The sequence below is a fragment of the Lampetra planeri genome, chromosome 20, assembly GCF_965212315.1.
Source record: "Lampetra planeri chromosome 20, kcLamPlan1.2.h2, whole genome shotgun sequence".
Classification (NCBI taxonomy): Eukaryota; Metazoa; Chordata; class Hyperoartia; order Petromyzontiformes; family Petromyzontidae; genus Lampetra; species Lampetra planeri.
In genome coordinates, this window is record NC_136126.1 from 9,093,422 (window position 1) to 9,114,893 (window position 21,472).

General features: G+C 52.0%; 1 protein-coding gene across 3 annotated transcripts in view; it reads right to left on the minus strand.

Moving 5' to 3' along the window:
• Positions 1-21,472, minus strand: part of LOC144724411 (pre-B-cell leukemia transcription factor 1-like) — a 230,024-nt gene that overhangs the window by 43,316 nt on the left and 165,236 nt on the right. For all 3 annotated transcript variants that reach the window (XM_078603519.1, XM_078603520.1, XM_078603518.1), the window contains 2 exons: positions 3,770-4,014; positions 2,289-2,479 (listed from right to left, as the gene is read on the minus strand). In XM_078603519.1, the coding sequence (XP_078459645.1) occupies positions 2,289-2,479; positions 3,770-4,014 (436 nt within the window). The remainder of the gene's footprint in view (positions 1-2,288; positions 2,480-3,769; positions 4,015-21,472) is intronic.

A 21,472-nucleotide genomic window follows, 5' to 3' on the forward strand; every position in this document is an offset into this window, starting at 1 on the left:
GCCACAATCAATGGAACAGCACGTGTTGCCAAGAGCTGCTCAAGTAAATCACAGATATGTACGAAGGATTTGGCAAAAATAACCACGGACAAAAGCGAAACTTACGGAGAACTCTTCGGGCAGCGGGAGAAACGTTCCGTGCCGATCGGCGCGCGCCCGCCTACTGCGACCCCCCCCACCCCCTCTCGTATCTGACGCACTCGTGACCGAACGCGGGAGCGCGCGGATTTATTTTGGAACGTCCCACCTCCTGTGGAATTAGCGGGGCTCGTGCAAGGGGGCGGCGGGGTAGGCGTAGCCTTCCCTCATTTGTAAATTCCGCAGTTGGAGAGACCCCTGCCAGCAATGGTGCATTACCTTGACGTGCTCCCCGTGACGCTTTTGTTTTAATTACTGTTATTACGCACAACGTTAACGCCGACGCCTCTGCCGGCGCCGTGATTACAACGCGGCATTCGAGATATTTCATCGCCGCTTTTTTCCCGTGTTCGCCGTCTAAGCGACCGGGCAGCCCAGCGGCAGAGCTGGCGAGGGTGCGAGCGAGCGAGGGGACTCGCAGCAATCGGAAAGTTCAGAGTTCAAATCCTGGTTGAGGGCGGTTGACTCAGCCCATCGGCCCTCTGGGGTCGATACAATGAGTCTCGCACGGTGGGGAAGACGACAACAGCTGTGATTGTCCATGGGTATTTACACCACTGGCTCTGCAGAATTATCAACAGGAGATGAGCACCAGTGCCTCGTTGCTGATTTGAGCGGCGGGAAATCACTCACTCTGACTTTGGTCATTTATGGTCTTATGGACTTTTTGTAGTCAAGGGTTTCTTTCCTATTAGCCGGCAAATTTATGTAGCAATGTCACCGATCTGATTGTTTACAAACCGACACTTCCCTGAATGGCCTCTATGTGACTCGTGCGTCTCTGGACAAATCAGGAGCACAAGTATGCACAACGATAAAGATCCCCCATATAGCCTAAACAAGGCCGCAACGGTACACGAGGGGGTGGGTGGCCAGCACCACGCCCGACCGCCTTTGTCTCCCTAGTGGTGATGTTTACACACCGCACCAGGTACTCATTTGAGGCTGAATCGACCTAGTAGAGGCCCAGGACCGGTTCAGATAATCGTCACCGGTGTTGGCCGTGAGCGGGAATCGAACCCGGGTCGCCGGGTTCATAGCGCAGCGCGCTAACCGCTACACTATCGCTCCCCACAAGTACGCACACACACACATACACACGCATCTCCCATCTCTCTCTACTGAATGCATCTCATATCTCTCTCCCATAATACAGGTTTTTGGGGGCTTAGATCGCGTAAATATATAAATGTGTCGTTAAAACCCGCCACCACCCGACACAGCCAACTAGTAAGGGTTGTCACGTAAACAGAACGTGGCCAATTCATCACTGGTACAGCACCAACCGGTGTGTTGGAGAGCAAAGCCACAACATTTACAATCTGAGTTGAACGTTTCGCCAGTAATTACAACTAGCTTCATCAGGTGACAGCCAGATTTGTGTAGAAATCCTCCTGTTTAGTTCCGTATTGGTATGTTCTGTTTACGTGACAAACCTTACCAACTGGGTGGTGGCGGGTTTAACGACACATTTATATATTTACGCGATCTAATCCAAAAAAACCTCTATTATGGATGATATTGCTTGCGAAAGCCTACTACGTGCAAAATCCTATGTGTTTATATCTTATTTCTTACGTGACTTTCCCGAAAGAACCAAGAATATTAATTTCTGCAGTCACGGAAGTTAAGTCCTATCTGTCTCTTCTTTATTCTCAATACATCTCCTCTGTCTTTTGAATACATCTCACATCACTCTCGTCTCTCCTATCTTTATTCTGAATGCATCTCTTTGCTCTTCTTACCACATCTCACATCTCTTCGTATCCGAATACGTTTCCTCTCTCTCTTCAGAACACACCTCTCATCATCTAAACGAAATGTAAAACTTTGACCAGGTAAGGCCCACTGAGCAGTATAACTCTTTTTCAGAAGCGACCTGGCCACAAATGGTAGCTCAACGAAGTGGCTCATCACGTGGAAATTTATAGCAGCCAAACACTCTAAACGCGTGATGTTGATTCTAAATGCGGAGGGACAAATCGGAGGACCCGGAGAAAAATCCACGCGATCACAGGGGGGGAGAGAGAGACACGCAAACTCCAAATATACAGCCACAGGCGTCAGGGTCAGTTTCACACCCACGACCTCCTGCACACCAGGCGAGGTGGTTACCGCCTCGCCACCGTTTCCCGCCGGGCGGCTCTCACCGTGCGTCGAGGAACCGAGAGCGCAGGATCATGACGGCCTCGCAGGTGCTCTGCTTGAGCTGCATCTGGATGGAGCTGAACTTGCGGTGGATGATGCCCACCATACGCTCGATCTCCTTGGGCGAGATGGGCCGCGTGCGGCTCTGCTCCCGCAGCAGGTTCATGACGTGCGTCGTGAACTCGTTGCACGCCTGCCGCACGACGTCCAGGGTTGGGGGGGGGGGGGTGGAGGGGCAGGCGGGGGAGGCGGCGGGGGTGGGGGGGTATCGTGACACCAACGTCAGCACCGTCGCATCGTCACCATCGTCGTCGTCATCGGCGGCATCGTCGCGATCGCAGCCCTCCCCCCGTGCGTGTTTGTTGTTGTCATCATTTGGCACGATGCCCGACGTTCCGCTCCGCGTGCTCGCAGCTTCTTTCACAACGGAATCGAGCTGCTGCTCATGTTCAACTGCCGGCCGCTGCCGCTGATGTAGGCCGACCCAATTTCACTTATTGTATTTCTACAGTTGTTATGATGGTGATGATGCCATCATCAACATTATTATTTGGACAACATACTCTTATATTGTATCATTGTTTGTTTGTATGTTTTGCCACAAGTACATGTGGTTAATGCAGACTTGACGCCTTGCAATAGGTATCGATTTGGTGTTTGAACATCTTAACACATGTCTTATTTTTTCATCACAATATACTCTTATTTACCATCAGCATGCCTGTCAACCCCTTACCAGTGCCCTACCTTCTAATAGACCAATTCAGACCATATTGGTCTCCCCGTGCCCTTATAACATCTCAACGTTCATCCTACAAAGTCCCATCACAAGGGAGAAAAACAAAGAAATAGACACATTTTTTTTGCTCGTATTGAAACGGCTGTACACCGTGTGCACCTGAAAACAAGATTACGGAGTAAACCGTGTGGGTTGACAGCATCGCTATTTATGGAGTACCATCACTTTCATCATCATGATCATCCTTTATACACAAGACAATATTTATCAACATAATTTATACGATGGAGTACCTTTACCATTAGCAAGATCATGATCATCATTTATACATCAGGTGCCTTCTACTTTTACCATCGTCATCATAAATTCCACATTGAAATCTATGCTAACATTGCTGTTACCATATAACCCACCACCTTTCCATCATCATCACCATCACCATCACCGTCATCATCATCATTACTACCATCGCAAAAAATCCATCATCGTAACCACCGTCTCCGTCGCATCCACTTCCTCACCGTCGCTCGTTCAACTCCACCTTTACCACCAACGGCTACCACCACCGCCACCACCACCGCCACCACCGCCACCACCACCGCCACCACCGCCACCACCGCCGCAGCCGCCACCGCCGCCGCCGCCGCCGCCGCCGCCGCCGTGGCGACGAACGTGAAAGCCCGCCGCCACGGACGCGCGTGTCTGTGAACCTGCGTAAGTTTCAAAGCCACTGACCATCCTCACCTGCTCGTACTTCTCCAGCTCCGTGTGGTAGATCTGCCGGATCTGGGCGAGCTTGGCGCGGTAGTCCGAGTGCTCCGCCGAGTTGTCGGCGTTGGCGCCGCCGGCCACCGCCGCGGCCGCCGCGGCCGCCGCAGATCCCCCGCCCTTCTCGGGACCCGCCACCCCCTCAGCCAGCAGCATGTTGTCCAGACGCATGAGCTGGGGGTCCGGTGGGTCGTCGTCCTGAGCCCCCCGGATACTGAGCACTGCACGCGGCGAAGGGGGTTGGGGGAGGCGGAGGGAGAGGCGTGCGGAAGGCCGTGGTGGAGGTATAGGGGAGGTGACGGGGGCACGGGAACGTAAAGGGATGTGTGGAGAGCCGTGCGGAGGTAATGATGGGTAGAGGGTGGTGGAGGGAGACATGGAGAGGCAGAGGGAGGTGTGGGAACGTGTTGGGAGAGACAAAGAATGACAGGAGGTAACCTGTTAATAACATTTCAACGCAAGTTATTTTGGACAACGATTGATACGCTGACATGCTGCAAGTGGTTTATTGTTATGCTGTTATTGTTAACTTCAGCAATGGCGTTACATTGCAATATATTCAATTTGTGTTGAAGAGAAAATACTGTACGATTAATCGAAATAACAATACAACGTTGCTTACTAATGAATAAGGTTATCACCTATAAATGTTGTGGAGTGCGTGGCGTAACATTGAGTATAACCACACCAATACCAGCAGCATACCAACAATAACATTTCAACAACCAATACATAATCAACAAAGCCCCATCACAGCATCACCACATTCACCACAATAATCACCACCATCACATTCACCACCACCACCATATTCACCACAACCATCACACTGCCCACAATAACAACCACCACATTGACCACAACAACCACCACCACATTCACACAAGCAGCATCTCATTGCGGTAAACGTTCGCAATGAGTTTATTTTAAAACAGGTGAACAGCCCACCGAGACAAACGCATCCATGTGCTCGAGGGTAGACTAATTCTCTCTAAATACCAAAAGCGGAATATTCCACTTACTTTGCTAATTAAAGCCATCCGAGTGAAGGGAACGAACGCGACTTCAAGGGTGTTTTATGAAACGACGGAAAAAAAATCGAACGGTGCAAAAAAAAAATGCAAAGTACAAAATCTAATTAAAGCGTCAACAGCAACTAAATGAGGTGCACAAACAATAACGTCAAACGCTCGGTAATGACCCGAAAATAAGATTCGACGTGCAAGGTGAAAAAAGCCCCGGCGCGGAAACGCGAACGGATATTTATTTCACGTAAAACGAATAACAACCAACCGTGTGTACAATGCCCGCAGGCGCGCGCGTACTCACGCCTGCGGTGGGTGGGAAGGAGACGGGTCCCCGTGCCTCATTTTGCGTCTAATTGTGGCCTTCAGCCAGACTTCAGTCTGGCATGAAGCTAGTCGCCCGCTCGCGTGCGCAATACAACAATCAACCTCTGTTCTGTATCACCGTGGAGCCAACGTAGAATATATTTTAGTGTAAAATGCGCTGTTGGCCTTCTTCTACACTTACATTAACCATCAGCATTTGTTTAAACGTACACAGTCTGTCAGGCTTGCTAAACAAACACTGTGGGTTGAACAGATGCTCGTTATGGTAAAAGCGCTCCCATTAAATATAACAAAAGTAAAATTTACTAATAGCGCTCAATATGCCTTTGCGACAGGGTAACTTTTGCCTCAACGTCTAAAGACCTGTTCCTTTGTGAAGGAGGTGTGTTGCCAGCCGTGGGCGCGACGTTGAGAAAGGAAGGGGCCAGAAGGCTGTGGAACGTTCTGAGACGAGGTTTGTTGCGTCGAACGGAGAAGATCAGTCGCACAGAAGGAAAGAGTCGGGCGGAATTGCCAGAGCGGGCTCAGGAGGACGCAAGGCTTGTTTGGAACAATTCAGAGAAGGCCCCGAGACCTTCAGTGGGAATATCGTCAGAGGGGAAGGCTTGGTGGTGGTCCACTCTGGAAGGACGGGCGCTTGGGAAGAGGCCACGAGGTAGAAAGCGGGAAGACGCCGCTCGACGGCTCCAGTTTCCTCCCACTTTTCACCACTAATTAATACGGCTCAAAATATCTCAGTATACCGAGGACTACAGAGCTTGGGCACCGGCTCACCGCCTGGCTGCCAGCTTCTCAGCTCATCTGTGGTTCCTCTCCACGCCTCTGCGTCCTTTTCTCTTCGAGAGTGAGCGAGCGAGCAATTTCAGTGCTGCGGCAGCGGCTGCACCGTCATTTACCGCGTTTAGGTAAATCTCTAACGAAAGACGTTCTTTGAAAGCGCGACATCATCGCCGCGACGTCGCTGTGGATACGAGTGAATCCGCGCGACTACGGAGACTCGGCGCGCGACATCATGCGTTCAGTCACTTCTTTATGCCCGCGACCTTTGCAACGCAAATCGGCCACGACATGCGACCTCCTCAACCGCAAATGGGAGATGTTACTACTGCGTAATTGTAAAATCGGGAGGGGAGGGGGGAGGGAAGGGTGGGGAAGGGAGAGAGGCCGGGGGAAGGGAGGGGGCCCAGCCATGGGGAGCTGGCATAGGAGCAGAAGTAACGTCCCATTGCGCCGAGACCGACGAGCGGTTGGAGGACAGCATGTGCTCGATGGCGTTTAGACGAGTCTGTCTTTGGTCGAAGTCGCGGTGCCAAACAAGCGTTGGGTCGTGTTCATCTCCATCGGTGTCCCTTTGAGCCACTGGTGGAAATTCCACATTTCTATGGCGGGAGGCAGTTTATGCATAGGAAAACCAATGTTGACTTCCCGCAATTTACACTGCGATTGTTCCAAAACGTTCCAAGCAAAGTCTGGTTCTGAGATCACATTTGTCACCGTTTGCTCATTTCTGTAGGAGCGGAAGCTAGCAGGCAGGCACTCTGCCCACACACATATATATAGCGCGCACTGCGCTACGAACCCGGAAACCCAAGCTCGATACCCACGACGGCAACCATGAGTGATATCCGAACCGCACTACTGACCAGCGTGGTGAAGTACGGTCAAACAAACTCCTCCAATGGCAAAAGGGCTGTACGCATGCAGTGATATTGCAACGCCATGGCACTGACAATTCCACATAGTGCGTACAACCGCACACAAAGACAAAGACCTCCCCGTATAGCCTGAACAGACTTTTGTGGCAAGTGTTGCTAGCGAGCACCTTTGAAGGCCGGCAGTGCACAGACAGCGGATGGGTGGCCAGTACCATGCCGGGTCGCACACATACTCAGACACTCACACACACCCATCCACTCATACACACACACACACACCCATCCACCCGCACTCACCCACACACACATAAACCCCTTGGCCAAGATGCCACTTTGCGTAATCCACTTTGATGCAAATGTTTTCTGTTGCGAAACAAAAACACAAATAAATAAAAATACATCTGGTCTCGGGCTGCCCCCCGCTTTGACGGAGACTTGCAAGGAGGGAGACATCATGCCTGCATCAGCCTCACTAATGTCAAGTGACGTCACGCATAAGGTCAGGTCATATCCGAAGACCTTCACTCGAAGGCAAACGTTGCTTTCCATTGTTCCTGCGGTGGAACGAACCTCAGCGCGACGACAGAACAATACGGAGCACCGCGCGCTCCTCTTCCCCCCCCCCTCTCGCCTGCACCTCTTCCACTCTCGCCAACGCCGGCGTCTGTGACTTCGTCATTTGCCGACGGGGGAGAGGGGGGGGGGGCCCCACCGTGAAAACGAAATGCCGAAAGGCGGGAAAGCGCGCGCGTCCTCCCACGTTTTCGTTCGGTTCTTTCGTGCGTGCGACCCCGTCCAGCCCGGAGCGTTTCGGTTCGCGGGGCGGGAGGAGGGCCCCCCCCCACCGAGACTTCGCGTCCCTCTTTCGTAAAAGGGGTGGCCTGCGTCTGCAGGCGACGGTGGTCTCGGTGCAGCAGTCCGGGACTAACGGACGGGAGCTATGACAAAATGACGGAGGGATGATTTAAAAATCGCGCGGCGTAAAACGATCAAGAGGCGGGGGCAAGTGCTCTGTGTCTTGTTCACAGTGCCCCGACACAATTATGGAAATGGCACATTCCTTCAGCGGGGCCTTGTCTCTCCACCGGACAGCGACTGCGCAATTTCCGCTGAGCGGCATTTATTTTACCTACCCTAGAAGTGCGACGGGCGGGAATGAATCTCCAACTCGGATGTGAGCCATCGCTTCAAACCGCTGTGCTGCACACTTGGTCGGATAAATCAAACTCCCTCTACCAGTGCTAAATTGTACACACACACACATCTGAATGATCTTATAACGTGTTGTAATGCTCGCCCTGCGGTGCCTAAATAGGCTTGCTGTGGCGATTGGGGAAGACAATTGGCTTTCCAACAGAGGGCACTGCGTAGTTCATCCCATCCTGGTGTCTGCGTGCGTGTGTCTGTGCAGCAATGTATACACACGTGGGGAGCGGTGGTGTCGTGGTTAGCGAGCGGCGCTTCCAACCGGGGCGACCCAAGTTCGATTCCCGCTCGTGGCCAACGCCAGTGACGATTATCTGAACCGGTCCTGGGCCTCCCCTAGGTCTATTCAGCTCCAAATGATTACCTGGTGTGATGTGTAAACATCGCCACTAGGGAGACAAAGGCGGCCGGGCGTGGTGTTTGCTACCAACCCCCTCGTGTGCCATGCCGGCCTTCATAGATGCTCGCTAACAGCACTTGCGCCAAACAGTTTGTTGCAGGCTATGTGGGGTATCTTTGTCTTTTGCACAGCAATGTGTAGGTCCACTCAGCCTCTGAGTGCCTGGTGCCATGTGCAAAAACATCGCCACTGGGGAGACAAAGGCGGCCGGGCGTGGTGTTGGCCACCCACCCCCTCCGTGTGCTGTGCCGGCTCTCATAGGTGCTCGTTAACATCACCCGCCCCCAGCAGTCTATGCAGGCTCCACGGGATGATATTTGTCTTTGTACAGCGAGGTGGGGCCGTGGGTGCTTCAACACAACGACCCGGAGCTGTGGCAGCCAAAGCGGCCTCACACGCTAATGGCAGCCTTACTAGTTTATACTAATGGGCTAATTACCCAGCAGACACGGCATCGCTGGGCCAACGTTGGCGTGTGGTCAGAACCGTTGGACCAACGTTGGCCCGAACGTTGGCGTAACGTCCCACGCCGAAATGGGTCTTACTAATAGGTGACCATTTAATTGCCAGTTTAAAATGGTATCGTCAAGACACATTTCAAAATGTAATTCTCACCGGGCCCCGCGGCGTCAAGTGCCGTCTTCCAACTCTCTCCATCTTTGTGGCTTCTCGAAGTATGTGCTATGGACAAGGGACATTGCCCGAAAGGGGACCCGTTATATACAGTTTTCCTTTTAAGGCCACGGCGTTATTGAAGAATGTGTTGAAATTATTCCGTGATCTGTTTACATGGCCGTGTGTGTGCTTATATAAAGTAGCAGGGAGCGGTGATGTAGCGGACAAAGCACCGCACGGGTTCGGTTCCCGCTCATGGCCACCAACACCAACACCGTTGACGATTATCTGAACCAGTCCTGGGCATCCCCTAGGTCGACTCAGCCTCAAATTAGTACCTGGTGCGGTGTGTAAACGTCGCCACTAGGGAGATAAAGGCGGCCAGGCGTGGTGCTGGCCACCCACCCCTTCGTATGCTGTGCCGGCCTTCATAGGTGCTCGCTAACAGCATTTGCCCCAAAAGTCTGTTTAAGGCTACACGGGAGTTCTTTGTCATTGTGTATAAAGTGTCGGCAATGATCCGCACATCGTGCTATGACCATTGGCCTCCTCTAGGTTGCCCCAGCCTTGAAACGAGTATTTGCCGTGCTGTGTAAGCATCAGCACTGGGGGAGACAAAGGTGGCCGGGCGTGGCGCTGGCTACACCACCACCCCTCCGGGGGAGCATCAGCGACAACACATCAAAACCCGGTCCGGGGGCTCTGACGGGCGAGACGCAGCCTCTGCTGCAAAGGCCTGGGCAGTATCGAGCGAGGGAGACAAAGGCGACGTGGTCTCCTATCCACGCCTCCCGCCATCGGCGCGCGCTAACGTCGCCCATCGCCGTCGCGCCCACCAGTACGTACGGCGCACACGAAGTTCAACGCGCGCGCGTCGATGTCGTGTTCATGATGCTCGTGTGTGTCCTGCATACGCGGCGCTAAATGCCTCTGCGTGTGGATTGCGCAAAGTGCGCCGCTGTCAGGATGCTATCACACATCTATTGCTCTTCCGTCGAGCGGATATTATTTTAATATCTGTGCTGGGCAAATGGTGCCGCAATGGCACGTGGGTGGAGAGTGGACGTCTTGCAGTTGATTACTGTTGTCGCGGAACATATCGCCGAGTGTGTTCATCACACAATCGCACGTCCTGTCACATCTCCGGTGTGGAAATTCAATGAATCGCACCTTTAGCCCTTTGACGCATCAGCGTGCGCGAAACTTTAGTCTCCTACAAAGGCAAAGATACCCCACATAGCCTTAACAGACTGTTGGGGCAAGTGCTGTTAGTGAGTAGCACCTATGAAGGCCGGCACGAGGGGTGGGGTGGCCAGCCCCATGCCCGGCCGCCTTTGTCTCCCCAGTGGCGATGTTTACACACCGCACCGGGTACTCATTTGAGGCTGATTCGACCTAGGGGTACCGATTCAGATATTCGTCACTGATGTTAGCCTGCTACACACACACGTGCACACGCGCACACACTCGCCAGGTTTCTATTGTGTAACCAGCTCTCCATCGAAAATGGCTCTTACCTGTGGCCAAAAGGAACCAAACCCAATCCTCACACCTTTCCGCTACAGTGTTCATAACGACCTGTTGGTGAGGTTTTGTGTCGTTGTTCCGTTTGCGTCGTGTGAATAATGTATCCGCGCGCATGGAAAATACACGCGTGCCGCATATTAAAAAATATATATATATTTTGAAACGAATCTACCAGCACATGCACGCGCAATGCGTGCATGCACGCCCGCCTGCCCGTCCTGCCGCCCGGCCGGCCGCCCGTTGCCGGCGTTCCGTGTCGCCAACTCCCTTTGTGCGGCGGCGGCGCGCTCATTTATGTATTCATCGCGGGGTGAATGGTGCCGCTGATTTGGGGGGGGCGGCGGAGAGAGGCACCGGGCAGGTGAGGGTGTTTACCAAGAGGGCGAAGGAGTCCCGCCGCCCTTTGTGTGTGACTACACGACATCCCCTTCTTTACCCCTGGAATGTAAAAGCACAAATAACCGACCCCGGCTCCCCACCCCACCGAATGACAATCCGTCACGTACCCCCATCAGCCACAATCAGGCTCGCAATGGCGAAACAATTGTCTTGGCAGTGTTCGTTCCACAGGAGTTGGTGTCTCTCTGCTAACCAAGACTAACTCTACTCTCCACGCGACCCCTTCGCACACACACCCCCTACAAAAAGAAATGGATCCTTCCACATTGGCCGCCCATGGCAATCCACGTTTTCTTGTTTTGAATGCGCGCGTGCCCAGTTCTGTTGCAATTAAGTCTATTTGATTTAAAATGATTCGATTTCATTAGGAATGATTGCAATTGATTTCACACTGGTTCTCCCAAACTGTTGTGGATAATTGTGACCGCGGTCGTGCGAATAATCCATACGGAGCCCAACGGGTGCGCCCCACGCCGCACCACCACCACCGCAAAACCCCATCATCCCTGCCCAAAATTAATTTAAACTACAGCCGAGTGCCACCCTTTCACTCCCCGGCACATTTGTCCGCTCGGATTAAGGGGAATGTTAAGAGACAAGCGATTGTGGTCACCCGGCGAAAACAAGACGGCGGAGCAAATTCAAATCCCCGCCACGGAAAGCCTCGAGGAGGGCCAGCGTCGTTTGGTCGAGTGTTTTATGTTTGCGTGTGGCAGGGAAAAAAACAACTTTACGTACCAAGGGAGCGCACTCAAACTGCCCTCCTGTCAATAGGGGTATCAACCTACTTGCCACATCTTATAGCCGCTACTGCTGTTGCTGCTGACAGAATTGATGATATGAATGGCATGAATGGAATTTGACAGTGGGTAGGTGATGATGGCAATGACTTTTTCGATGATGATGGTGATGATTCCAGAGGTCATTTCACGTTGACGTAATTGAAAAAAAATTTGATGATGATGATGATACAATTGATAACGACGACGACGATGATTTCACGGCAGTACGATTGACGTGTAAGTAAATGGAGACAACGACAATGATGATGGCGGTGTCAATAAATTAAATTATTCCATAATCTCATTAGAAGCCGGCCTACTCGTAGCCGCTGCCTGCGACCATTTACATTTTGATCTCCAGCCAAAGCGGAGGCACGGAAACAAATGCATCTCATCAGAAAGGGTCACGTTCCGATTAAGCCCGGCCGACTGCATGTCCTCGAACCGAATGTGCCCACATTTGGTGAACTTTAAGCTTCGCCTAGCATCCAAACCAATTCTCAAATGCCAAGCCCGCTAATTATGTCCCGCAAAAAGCCATCGTCGGCAGCTAAACTTGCGCGAATTAAATCACTTCGGACGTAGGCAGCGTTTTCACTTGCTGTGAGATATCTTCCTGTGCGCTCGCGTGTGCATGACATTAGCCAGCCAAGGAGTAGGAAAGATATTCATCGCAGCTGTAATATTTACAAATCCCCTGCCATTAATTAATTCCCCTCTAACACATTTATTTGGCTCAAATAAAGGTTTTTTTTCTTTCATCAATTAATTCTGCTTCAGTCTGTCCGTTTTTTGTACAAACACTGAGACCGGAAGGTTACCCTCTCTTGCGGCTGTTCCTAAGTCACAAGTCCTCAAAAGACTCTGTGTATATACACATACATGTCCGTGTGTGACACTCCATCAGGAATACTAAAAATTGTTCATTCATAATTATTAAATGACTAATTGTTATTTTTTACACCCCATTCTCGATCCACTGCTGGATGAAGGCCTTCCATTCTGCTCCAGTGGAGGTTGGTGGAGTAGCGGTTCGTTCACGATGCGACGCGCTGCCCACCGGCAAACCCCTTCCATGACAACATTCTAGAGTCATAGGCATGACTATATGAATTGGTTGTTTTCTGGACATGCTGGTTCATGTCAAAGATAATGTGGAATTTTCCACAACTGGCCTACTGCCAACGGGGGGGCGATGAACATTGACCAATACACGCCCGAGCGGGGAGACAATGACCCTGGCTGTGTTGAAATTGAATCCTACGACCGACTAAACCTCATACGCACAATCTCATCAGGTCTCAGACGCCTAAGAGGGTTGAGGCTGGAGAGCCCTTGAACGGGTCACAATCGGTGCTCGCCAGGTGTTGTAGGTGCCACGAGTTACCAGGATGTGGCAGAACACCGATTGGTGGCTGTCCACGGAAAGCTTTGGTCCATTCGCTGGACTGGGCGTAAATGTCTGGTGTGAATCCGTCAAGGAAGGAGCGTTGAGTGTTGTCGATCGAAACTGAAAGTTGAAATTGTCATTGTAGAATAACGATGAAAATTAAGCAACAATCCAAATTTTAACCGCAGTGTTGATTTGTTCGTGTCATTGTTAGCTAGGCAAAGACAATCAACTCACTGCAAATGAGAATCTGGTTGAATTGCAGGTGGCTAAGTGGGTTCGAACCTAGGCCTTTCAGCCATGCTGGCTCAGTGGTTTGACAAAGTATAATCCCACAGAGACACTCAACCAACTCATATAGATTTGTTTACACACGCAACAGCTGCATTCTGCGATTGTCCTGTATTCCACTCGACTCAAAGCGGCATCAACGTTGGCCCGGTATCGACAGAGCCTGCGTTCACAGCGAGCGAGATAGTCAAATTCTGTTTGGCAATCGCTGAGCGATACGGGTGGAACGGGAGTGTTAATCGCCGCCCTGGAAGCAAGATCCAGAATGAACAACAACATCAACACACGCACACACCGCTCGACAAACGCGGGAGCATCGATGCAGGCACGCACGCCCGAGGCCGCGCGACGAGCGGCGAAGCTGTCGAGTGTGAAGACGGTGCAACTGCATCAGGAGCGCACGAGCTCGGTGGGAGGGGGGTGGGGGGGATCAGGGGTTGATTGGACAGAGGGGGCGGCCCGTTTCATTCCTTGCACCAGGGGGCGGGGGGGGGCCCATGCCAACCGCGCCGACGACCACTGGCACATGGAAGAGGGGTGTGGATAGCTTTGCCCTGCGTCTTGCCCCGGCCAGGTTAGATTAGAAACAATTTTTATTTCATCCGGGTGAGGCCCAGAAGCGACCTGGCCACAAATGATAGTTCAACGAAGTGGCTTATCACGTGGGACATTTAAAGGAACAAAACACTCTAAATGCAAGTCGATTCTAAATGTGGAGGGGGAAAAACCGGAGGACCCGGAGAGAAAATCCACGGGACCACAAACTCCAAATATAATGGTGCCAGGATCGGGATGGAACCCACGACCTCTTGTATACCAGGCGAGTTCGATAACATCTTGCCACCGTGACACCCCACGGCGGCTTAGGGAGGAGGCGGCCGCGGCTTTCCGCACCGCTCGTGATGCACGGCCACCGCCACCGCTGAGTTACCGATCGGCGCTCACGGCTCGGGACCGACGGGGAGCACGCAGACTCCCCCGGGGGGGGGGGGGGGGGGGCTTCCGAGATCAAGCTGACAGCGTCGTCACTGCCACCGTGTGCGGGGGGTGGGGGTGCTCGCGAAGCCGCAGGTCTACGATGTGGTCAGGAGATGGCAGCGCAGCAAGTAGGTTGCCGACGTACTTCCACTGGGCCCCCCCCCCCCCCCAGGATGTGGAGGGGTTTGGGTTCGCCGGTTGCAGGGGTGAAGTGGCGGGCGCTTTGATTCTCTGCACTGCGCAAGTGAACCCGGCCACCCGAGTTCGACTCCCGGTCGCGGTGAACGTAAGCGCTGAATGTTACCTGAACGAGTCGTGCAATGCCAACTCCTTATCAGCCCGGGCTGACCAGTACGATCAAACAACCCCCGTGCCCAACACGTACATGGAGGGGTCATCACCAAGCATTGGTTTTGCAAATGTGTGCAGGTCCTAAGGCCATGAGAGACATCGCAAGCACCTTGGGGGAGGCCTTCATCCAGCAGTAGATTGGTCATGGCTGCTGCTGCTGCTGATGATGATCTATTCATTGTGCAGCGAATTGTGATCGGGCCGGGCCCATCAACTCATTGCACTTAAGCCCCAGTTTCATTGCACGTGGATGAAACCTGCAATTAAACCCAGGACCTCAGTGATGCGAGCTCAATGTGCTGGCATAGCTATTATGGGCCATCAAATTACCTTGAATTAATTGTATTTTTTTTTAAATCGGTGACCTAGTAAGGGTAGATCGCAGAGCACTAGGTACATCGACGTTTTCTGCAGCAGCCACGAAAACTGAATAAATACTCAAATAAAACCATGAATAAGTAAAGAAACACACGTTCCTGGGAGGCATGAAGTGCGGCTCGGAATCCCAAGATCCGTAAGATTCGGGGAACATGCCCAAGGCAAACAAAGCACAGTCTTCGGAGTAATGCACGCCCAACATATTTGAGCTGTAACTCACTACAAGAGTGGATATGCATTCTGTTAGCGAGCCATCTTCAATGTAATACAATATATAGAGTTATAGTGCTCGTGCTCAACAGAGCAGAGTTGGGTGTTCGTTTACATCGTATGCCCTGAATCAATTCAACAGTCATATGGCAGGAACCAGTCTTCCCATATGACAATTGTTGCATTTCCACAAAGCGGTGCTTATTTTTACCAACCCGAGGGGTGACAGGGCTGAGCCAATTTGAAGCAAAGATGCAAAAAAACACGTTGCGTAAACAAATCATAAATTGACACACACAAACCTCACCGCAACGAACATCCAATCTCCAAATGGTTCCAGCTCTCATCGGCACAAACTCAGAACATCCTCCGCGGAGAACTTTCCCACCAATATTTGTGCGCGCAGCGATGGCCAATACTCTGACAGCACTTGCTCGACTCGTGGAACGAACAATGCCCGCCGAGAATGAAAACCCGTGTCGCAGACAACACGCGTGCGTGTGCACGTTCACGCGCATGTGCACGTTCAAGCGCGTGGGCAATCCCCGCGCACACGCGTTTATGTATGAACAGAGCCGGGCGCGGCGGCTACGAAATTCGGTCAGTCGCGATAGGCACGGCTCGCGAGATAAACGAGAGCGCCCGTTCATTCACACAATCCATAAATTCACCATATTTATAGGGGGGGGCAGTAAAAAAAAAACGTTTCGGCGATGCAATATTAAAACTACACCGACTCACACTTATTGCGTTATTTTTCAATACATCATCACCCCCGATCCGTAAATTCCGAAGCGGGGGTCTACCCCCCCCCCCCCACAGGGGATGAGATCGGGCTCTGAGAATGAACTCGTATGCAAACGACGCCGCGAGCTGCCCGTTTCAAGCCCTGTGGTTCACGTCGAGTGTTCGGAAGGTGGTCATCTGCCGTTGGTGAAAAATTCCACGTTGCTATGCCAGGGGGCCGGGCCCCGTCTCGAAAAAACAACAACAGCAGCGGCAACAAGCGGTCGTCCGATGGGAAGGGGCGATATTGACGACAGCGATGATAGCGATGATGATGACGATGATAATGACGACAGCGATGATGATGACGATAGCGATGATGATGACGATGATGACGACGATAGCGATGATGATGACGATAATCACGACGGCGATGATCATGACAACGATGACGACGACAGCGATGATGATGACGATGACACCAATGATGACGCTAACGACGACAGCGACGATGATGACGATGATCATTACTCCCAGTGATGGGACGACCCCAGCCACTATTTGAACCCGCGACCACGCGACTGCTGATTTTTGCATCCGCTGCGATATAACTCCAACCAAATGTCCCCATCACATTGAAATTGTTCACACGTGTGTGTGTATATAGACGTACACACACACATGTGTGTATGTACGTATATATACGTACATTTAGAACTGTATATACCCGATGGGGTTTTTTTTTTTGGAACTCGCAAATATTAGCCTGGCGACAACAACTGTGTTCCGAGCAAACTATTGTACTCGCGATCGGCAAAGGCAGTTTCATTGTCATAAGGGATTAAAATTTAGCTATCAATCTCGCAGTGACTTGAATTCCAGGCTTTCAAGAAGGGCTCGCTGCAAGGCTGCTCGGGTTATCTGAAGTGTCACACATTCCACTTCCTAAGGCTTGGGCGTCTGATTGCTCAGGGTGTGTGTATTAAGAGAGCCTGTGTGTGCGTGTGTACGTGTCGTGTGTACGTGTAGTGTGTGTGTGCGCGTGTGTGTATACGTGAGAGAGGGAGCTTGTTCACGTGTATGCTTGTGCGTGTGTGTGTGCACAATGGTTTGCCAGGATGTGTGCATTAGATAGCCTGCGCGTGTGTGTGCTTGTGTGTGTGTGCGAGCGTGTGTGTGCGAGTACGTGTGTGTGTGCGAGTGTGTGTCTTTGACCCTACCGAAGCGGTAGGGTAGCGGTTAGCTCGCTGTTGCTACGAACCCGGCGACCTGAGTTCGATTCCCGCTCACGGCCAACACCAGTGACATTTATCTGAACCGGTCCTGGACCTCTCCTAGGTCGACTCAGCCTCAAATGAGTACCTGGTGCGATGTGTAAACATCGCCACTGGGGAGACAAAGGCAGCCGGGCGTGGTTCTGGCCGCCCACCCCCTCGTGTGCCGTGCCGGAATCCATAGGTGCTCTCTAACAGCACTTGCCCCAACAATCTGCTAAGGCTATACGGGGGATCTTTGTCTTTGTGTACACGTCAGAGAGGGTGCTTGTTCGTGTGTATTTGCGTTTAGGTGTTTGTGAGTGGGTGTAGGTGAATGTGTATGTATGTGTATGTTTGTGCGTGTGTGTATGTGTGGTTTGCCAGGATGTGTGTATCAGACAGCCTGCGCGCTTGTGAGGGTCTGTATGTATGCTACACGCGCGTGTGTGGTTTATTTGTGGCAAGCACTTTGTGTGTAACGAGTGTACGTGCTTGAATTTATATGGGTATCATAAGCTCAAGATTGCGAGCTTGTGTGTGCACGCGTGGTGGCATAACAGTCGGTGCCACTGCACGCCAGTCACCTAAGATCATTCCCTGGCCAAACTGAATGGATTTTATTAAAACGATGGCGAGCGTAAGGTAAATTGTAACGCATGGCACGTCACTACCAAACAATGTTGGAATTTGTTTTTTTACTTACCACACACATGCGTGCAAAGCCACCAAGTGGCCAATTTAATCGCTGGCAAGACGCAAGCTGTCGTGGTATTCTTTGGAGAAAAAAAAAATAATATTGAGCCAAGACTGGCAGAAAATAGTGGCTAACTTCCCAGCATCCCCTGCCAAGATAACTGCGCGTGCGCCCATTTGAGCCAACGTACGAACGCGTCTGCAAAACATCCTCCGCTGCAAACGTAAACTCTGCAACATTCGAGAACATTCTGCGACAGCAAAATGGCATTTCTCACACCGATTCGCCAAAAACGTAAACACTTGGCCAAACACGTCAAGGACACGGGGGGGGGGGGGGGGAGAGATCAGCGTCGCCCGTCGCAGACTACGAGCACGGATTGGGATCAGCGATGCGGATCGAGAAGAACCGGCGAAAACATTCGATAGCGAAGGCCGGAAACCCCCGTCCCGCCCCCCCCATGGAAACCCGACGTCGCTCAACGAAGCAGCTTCTCCGAGTTTAACGCGCAATAATTATCCGCGACAAATATTATTCATTTTCCCGATGGTAAATGTTGCGGGTTTACTCTCCGACACGTCGGTGGTGATGAAGCCGTAACTAATTGTGGCACGTTTTGCTTCACGTGACAAACCTTACTAATTGGCATTGTCGGTTGGTGGCGGGGTTAACGACACATTTATATTTTACGTGATCTAACCCCCCCAAAAAATTACTTTATCATCAGCTTCTCCGAACAGGAGATCGAGACACGCGCTCGCCTCGCCTCGAGGAAGACTCACGGCTTATCGATGCTTCGGATCAAATCAAAATAACTCTCCTGTGCTGTTCTCCGTGCACAGGTATTCCTGCTATGTTTAGTCAACATGGCCTGCATGCCTCCCAGCCAAAAGCTTTTAGTGCCGGCTGATGTGATCTTTGAGATTACAATTGCACAAACGCAGACCAGAGTTCACATTCCGCTCATCATCATCGTCGTCGTGGCCACCATCATCACTTCTACCACCACCATCACCACCACGTCGTCGTCATTATGGTCACAATCTACGTCGCCAGTGACTGCATTAGGCCCACCTAGTAATGATAATGCGACTGTTTTGTGGAACTGCAAATGTTCCTACCTTGCTGGCAAGCCCCGATTTCATTGCTTCTGTCTCCTATTTGGTCAAACGCCGGTTTTACAATTCCTCAACCTGCCTCGCTCCCCAAACCTCGACCTCTACCGGTCGCCAGCGCTTTTCCAGATTTGTTATTGTTGACATTTGCTGTGCGCAGGCCCAAAACATCAAGTGGCCAGCAACTAACAGCGCAATCACCGGTTAGAACAGACAAGAGGTATTAACAGCACATTTGATTGAATTGAGCCAAGTTGTTACTATAAGAGCTCGGGGGTAAAAGAACGACGGGAGGAGAGAATTCCAAAGTGGAGCAGTGCAAGGGAAGACGCAGAGAGAAGTGATGGGACCCGCAGTGTGGCGAGTGAGCGAGTGAGCGAGTGCTGTTGTGACCTGCAGTGTGGTGGTGGTGGTGGTTGAGCACGGTGTGGTGGATGAGACAAAACAGTCCAGTGTCTGAGTGACCCGAGTCCTCACCACGGGCGCAGGAATCGCCGAGTGAAGCTCACGGGGACAGTGAGCGCGCTCGCAGCGATTCCAGCGTGGCGAGGAGACGGCTGACCGCCAGCGAGCGAGGGACTGGAGTGAGTCGGTGAGTGCTCTCGATCATTCACCACACGACCGCTCTACGTTGAATTCTACCCGGTGGAGTCAGGTAGAACCTGGACGCTGCCCAACCCCCTACCCCCCCATATGACAAGACGATTCCAACTCCGACCGAATTTGTGCTTTGTACACTGCAGCAGTAGGAGAAATAACTGTCCAGAGGTGTGGTTGTGCACACCTGTAGGACCAGCGACCCGAATGCGGGGGTTGCTGGATCGCGATGCGATGCTGTGTTGTGCCGGGACACGCGCGGCGGCAGGGACAGCCGGGCAAGCTGAGCGAGCCGACGCAGTCGTCACTGGTGGCCAGGTGACAGCCCACGTATGACGAGAACGGGACCTCTCTTCCTCCTCTCAAATGAGACCTCGTTGTCTGAGAATCAGAATAATTATTTATACCGGAGGGATCCGATAAGAGCTCCAAAGCTCTTTTTCACAGATGCCCAGTAGGAGGCAGCACAGCAAGTAGGTCGATTGACGTGACCGTCTGAAGGGGTTTGATCGTTGAATCCCCGCTCATATGCATACGCAGGTTTGTTCTGGGGGGGGGGAAGGGGTCACTCCGGTTTCCTCCCCAAATTAAACAACGGGGACATTGGCCAAACAAAGCAAGGGGCAGCGCCCTCTTGAGAAAGGGCCTTGAGACTCGGCGAGGCTTTTCTGGGTAAATAAAGGCCCATTGTCTGCGCTGAAATCTATCACTTCTGGGCCGCACAATGCAGGCCGCTCTGCTCGTGGGTGCGAGTTCACCGAGGCGATGATATTTTTTTTGCCGTTGTGTATCAAGAAAAGGTAAAGGTGCCAGCCACCTCGAGTGCGTGCTCACCTCACTTCGCGAGCTCTAGAGGGCCCCTCCGCATAGTATTTGGCCGACTATTTCACAACTGGCCAGGCGTCTTGGAAGAGGTGGGACACACTGGCCAGTCAGGCGTCTTGGAAGAGATGAGAGAAACCCCCATACTTTACCCCCACCACACACCTGGCAGAACCCCCACCCCTCCCTCGAGCTGACTGCGGTTGCGGGAATTTTTTTGTTTTATTCTGCCGGGGCACGACAGAGGCAGCGGCGGTGGCGGCGGCAGGTGAGGGAGGGGTGGCGGTTCTCTTAGGGAGGCGGCTTCGCGGCGCTCCCGTTGTGACCGCAGACTCCTCCGATTGACTCCGAGAAATTCGCCGTCGCGTCGCGTCGTGTCGTGTCGCCTCCCGGCAACGCTCGAGAAAATAAACGGCGACGGTACACGCTTGTGCGGGAAGACGACGCACAGCCTGTGAACGTTACGACACTAGGTCCGAACGTAAAAGGTGAATGCGGAATGATGGGCTAACGCAATTTGAAACGTGGATAACCAAGAAAACAGGAGTCGTTTTTAATTAGGGGACGTTTGACCAGCTGGATTTTAAGTATATAGTTTTAAAATTATTATTTGATAAACACACACTTGCTTGAGACGGATGGATCATTTATGTAAATGCACAGAGGGATTGAATCATCGATTAGCTGCCTCAGATAGAAGGCCAGATATGTGATGCTGAAGAGATATTATCAGTCTCGAGGCGATACATTGATACAAGACACCTGTCTGATAACGACTCTCGATATATTTATTATTTGTGTCAGACAGATGGAATGTGTGTCTCCGGGTGACACACCGAAAGTAGTGAGGTAAACATACAGCTAGACAGACAGACACATCGACAATCAGGTGGACAGACGGCCATACAAACAAATGGACAAGCAGACAAATATCC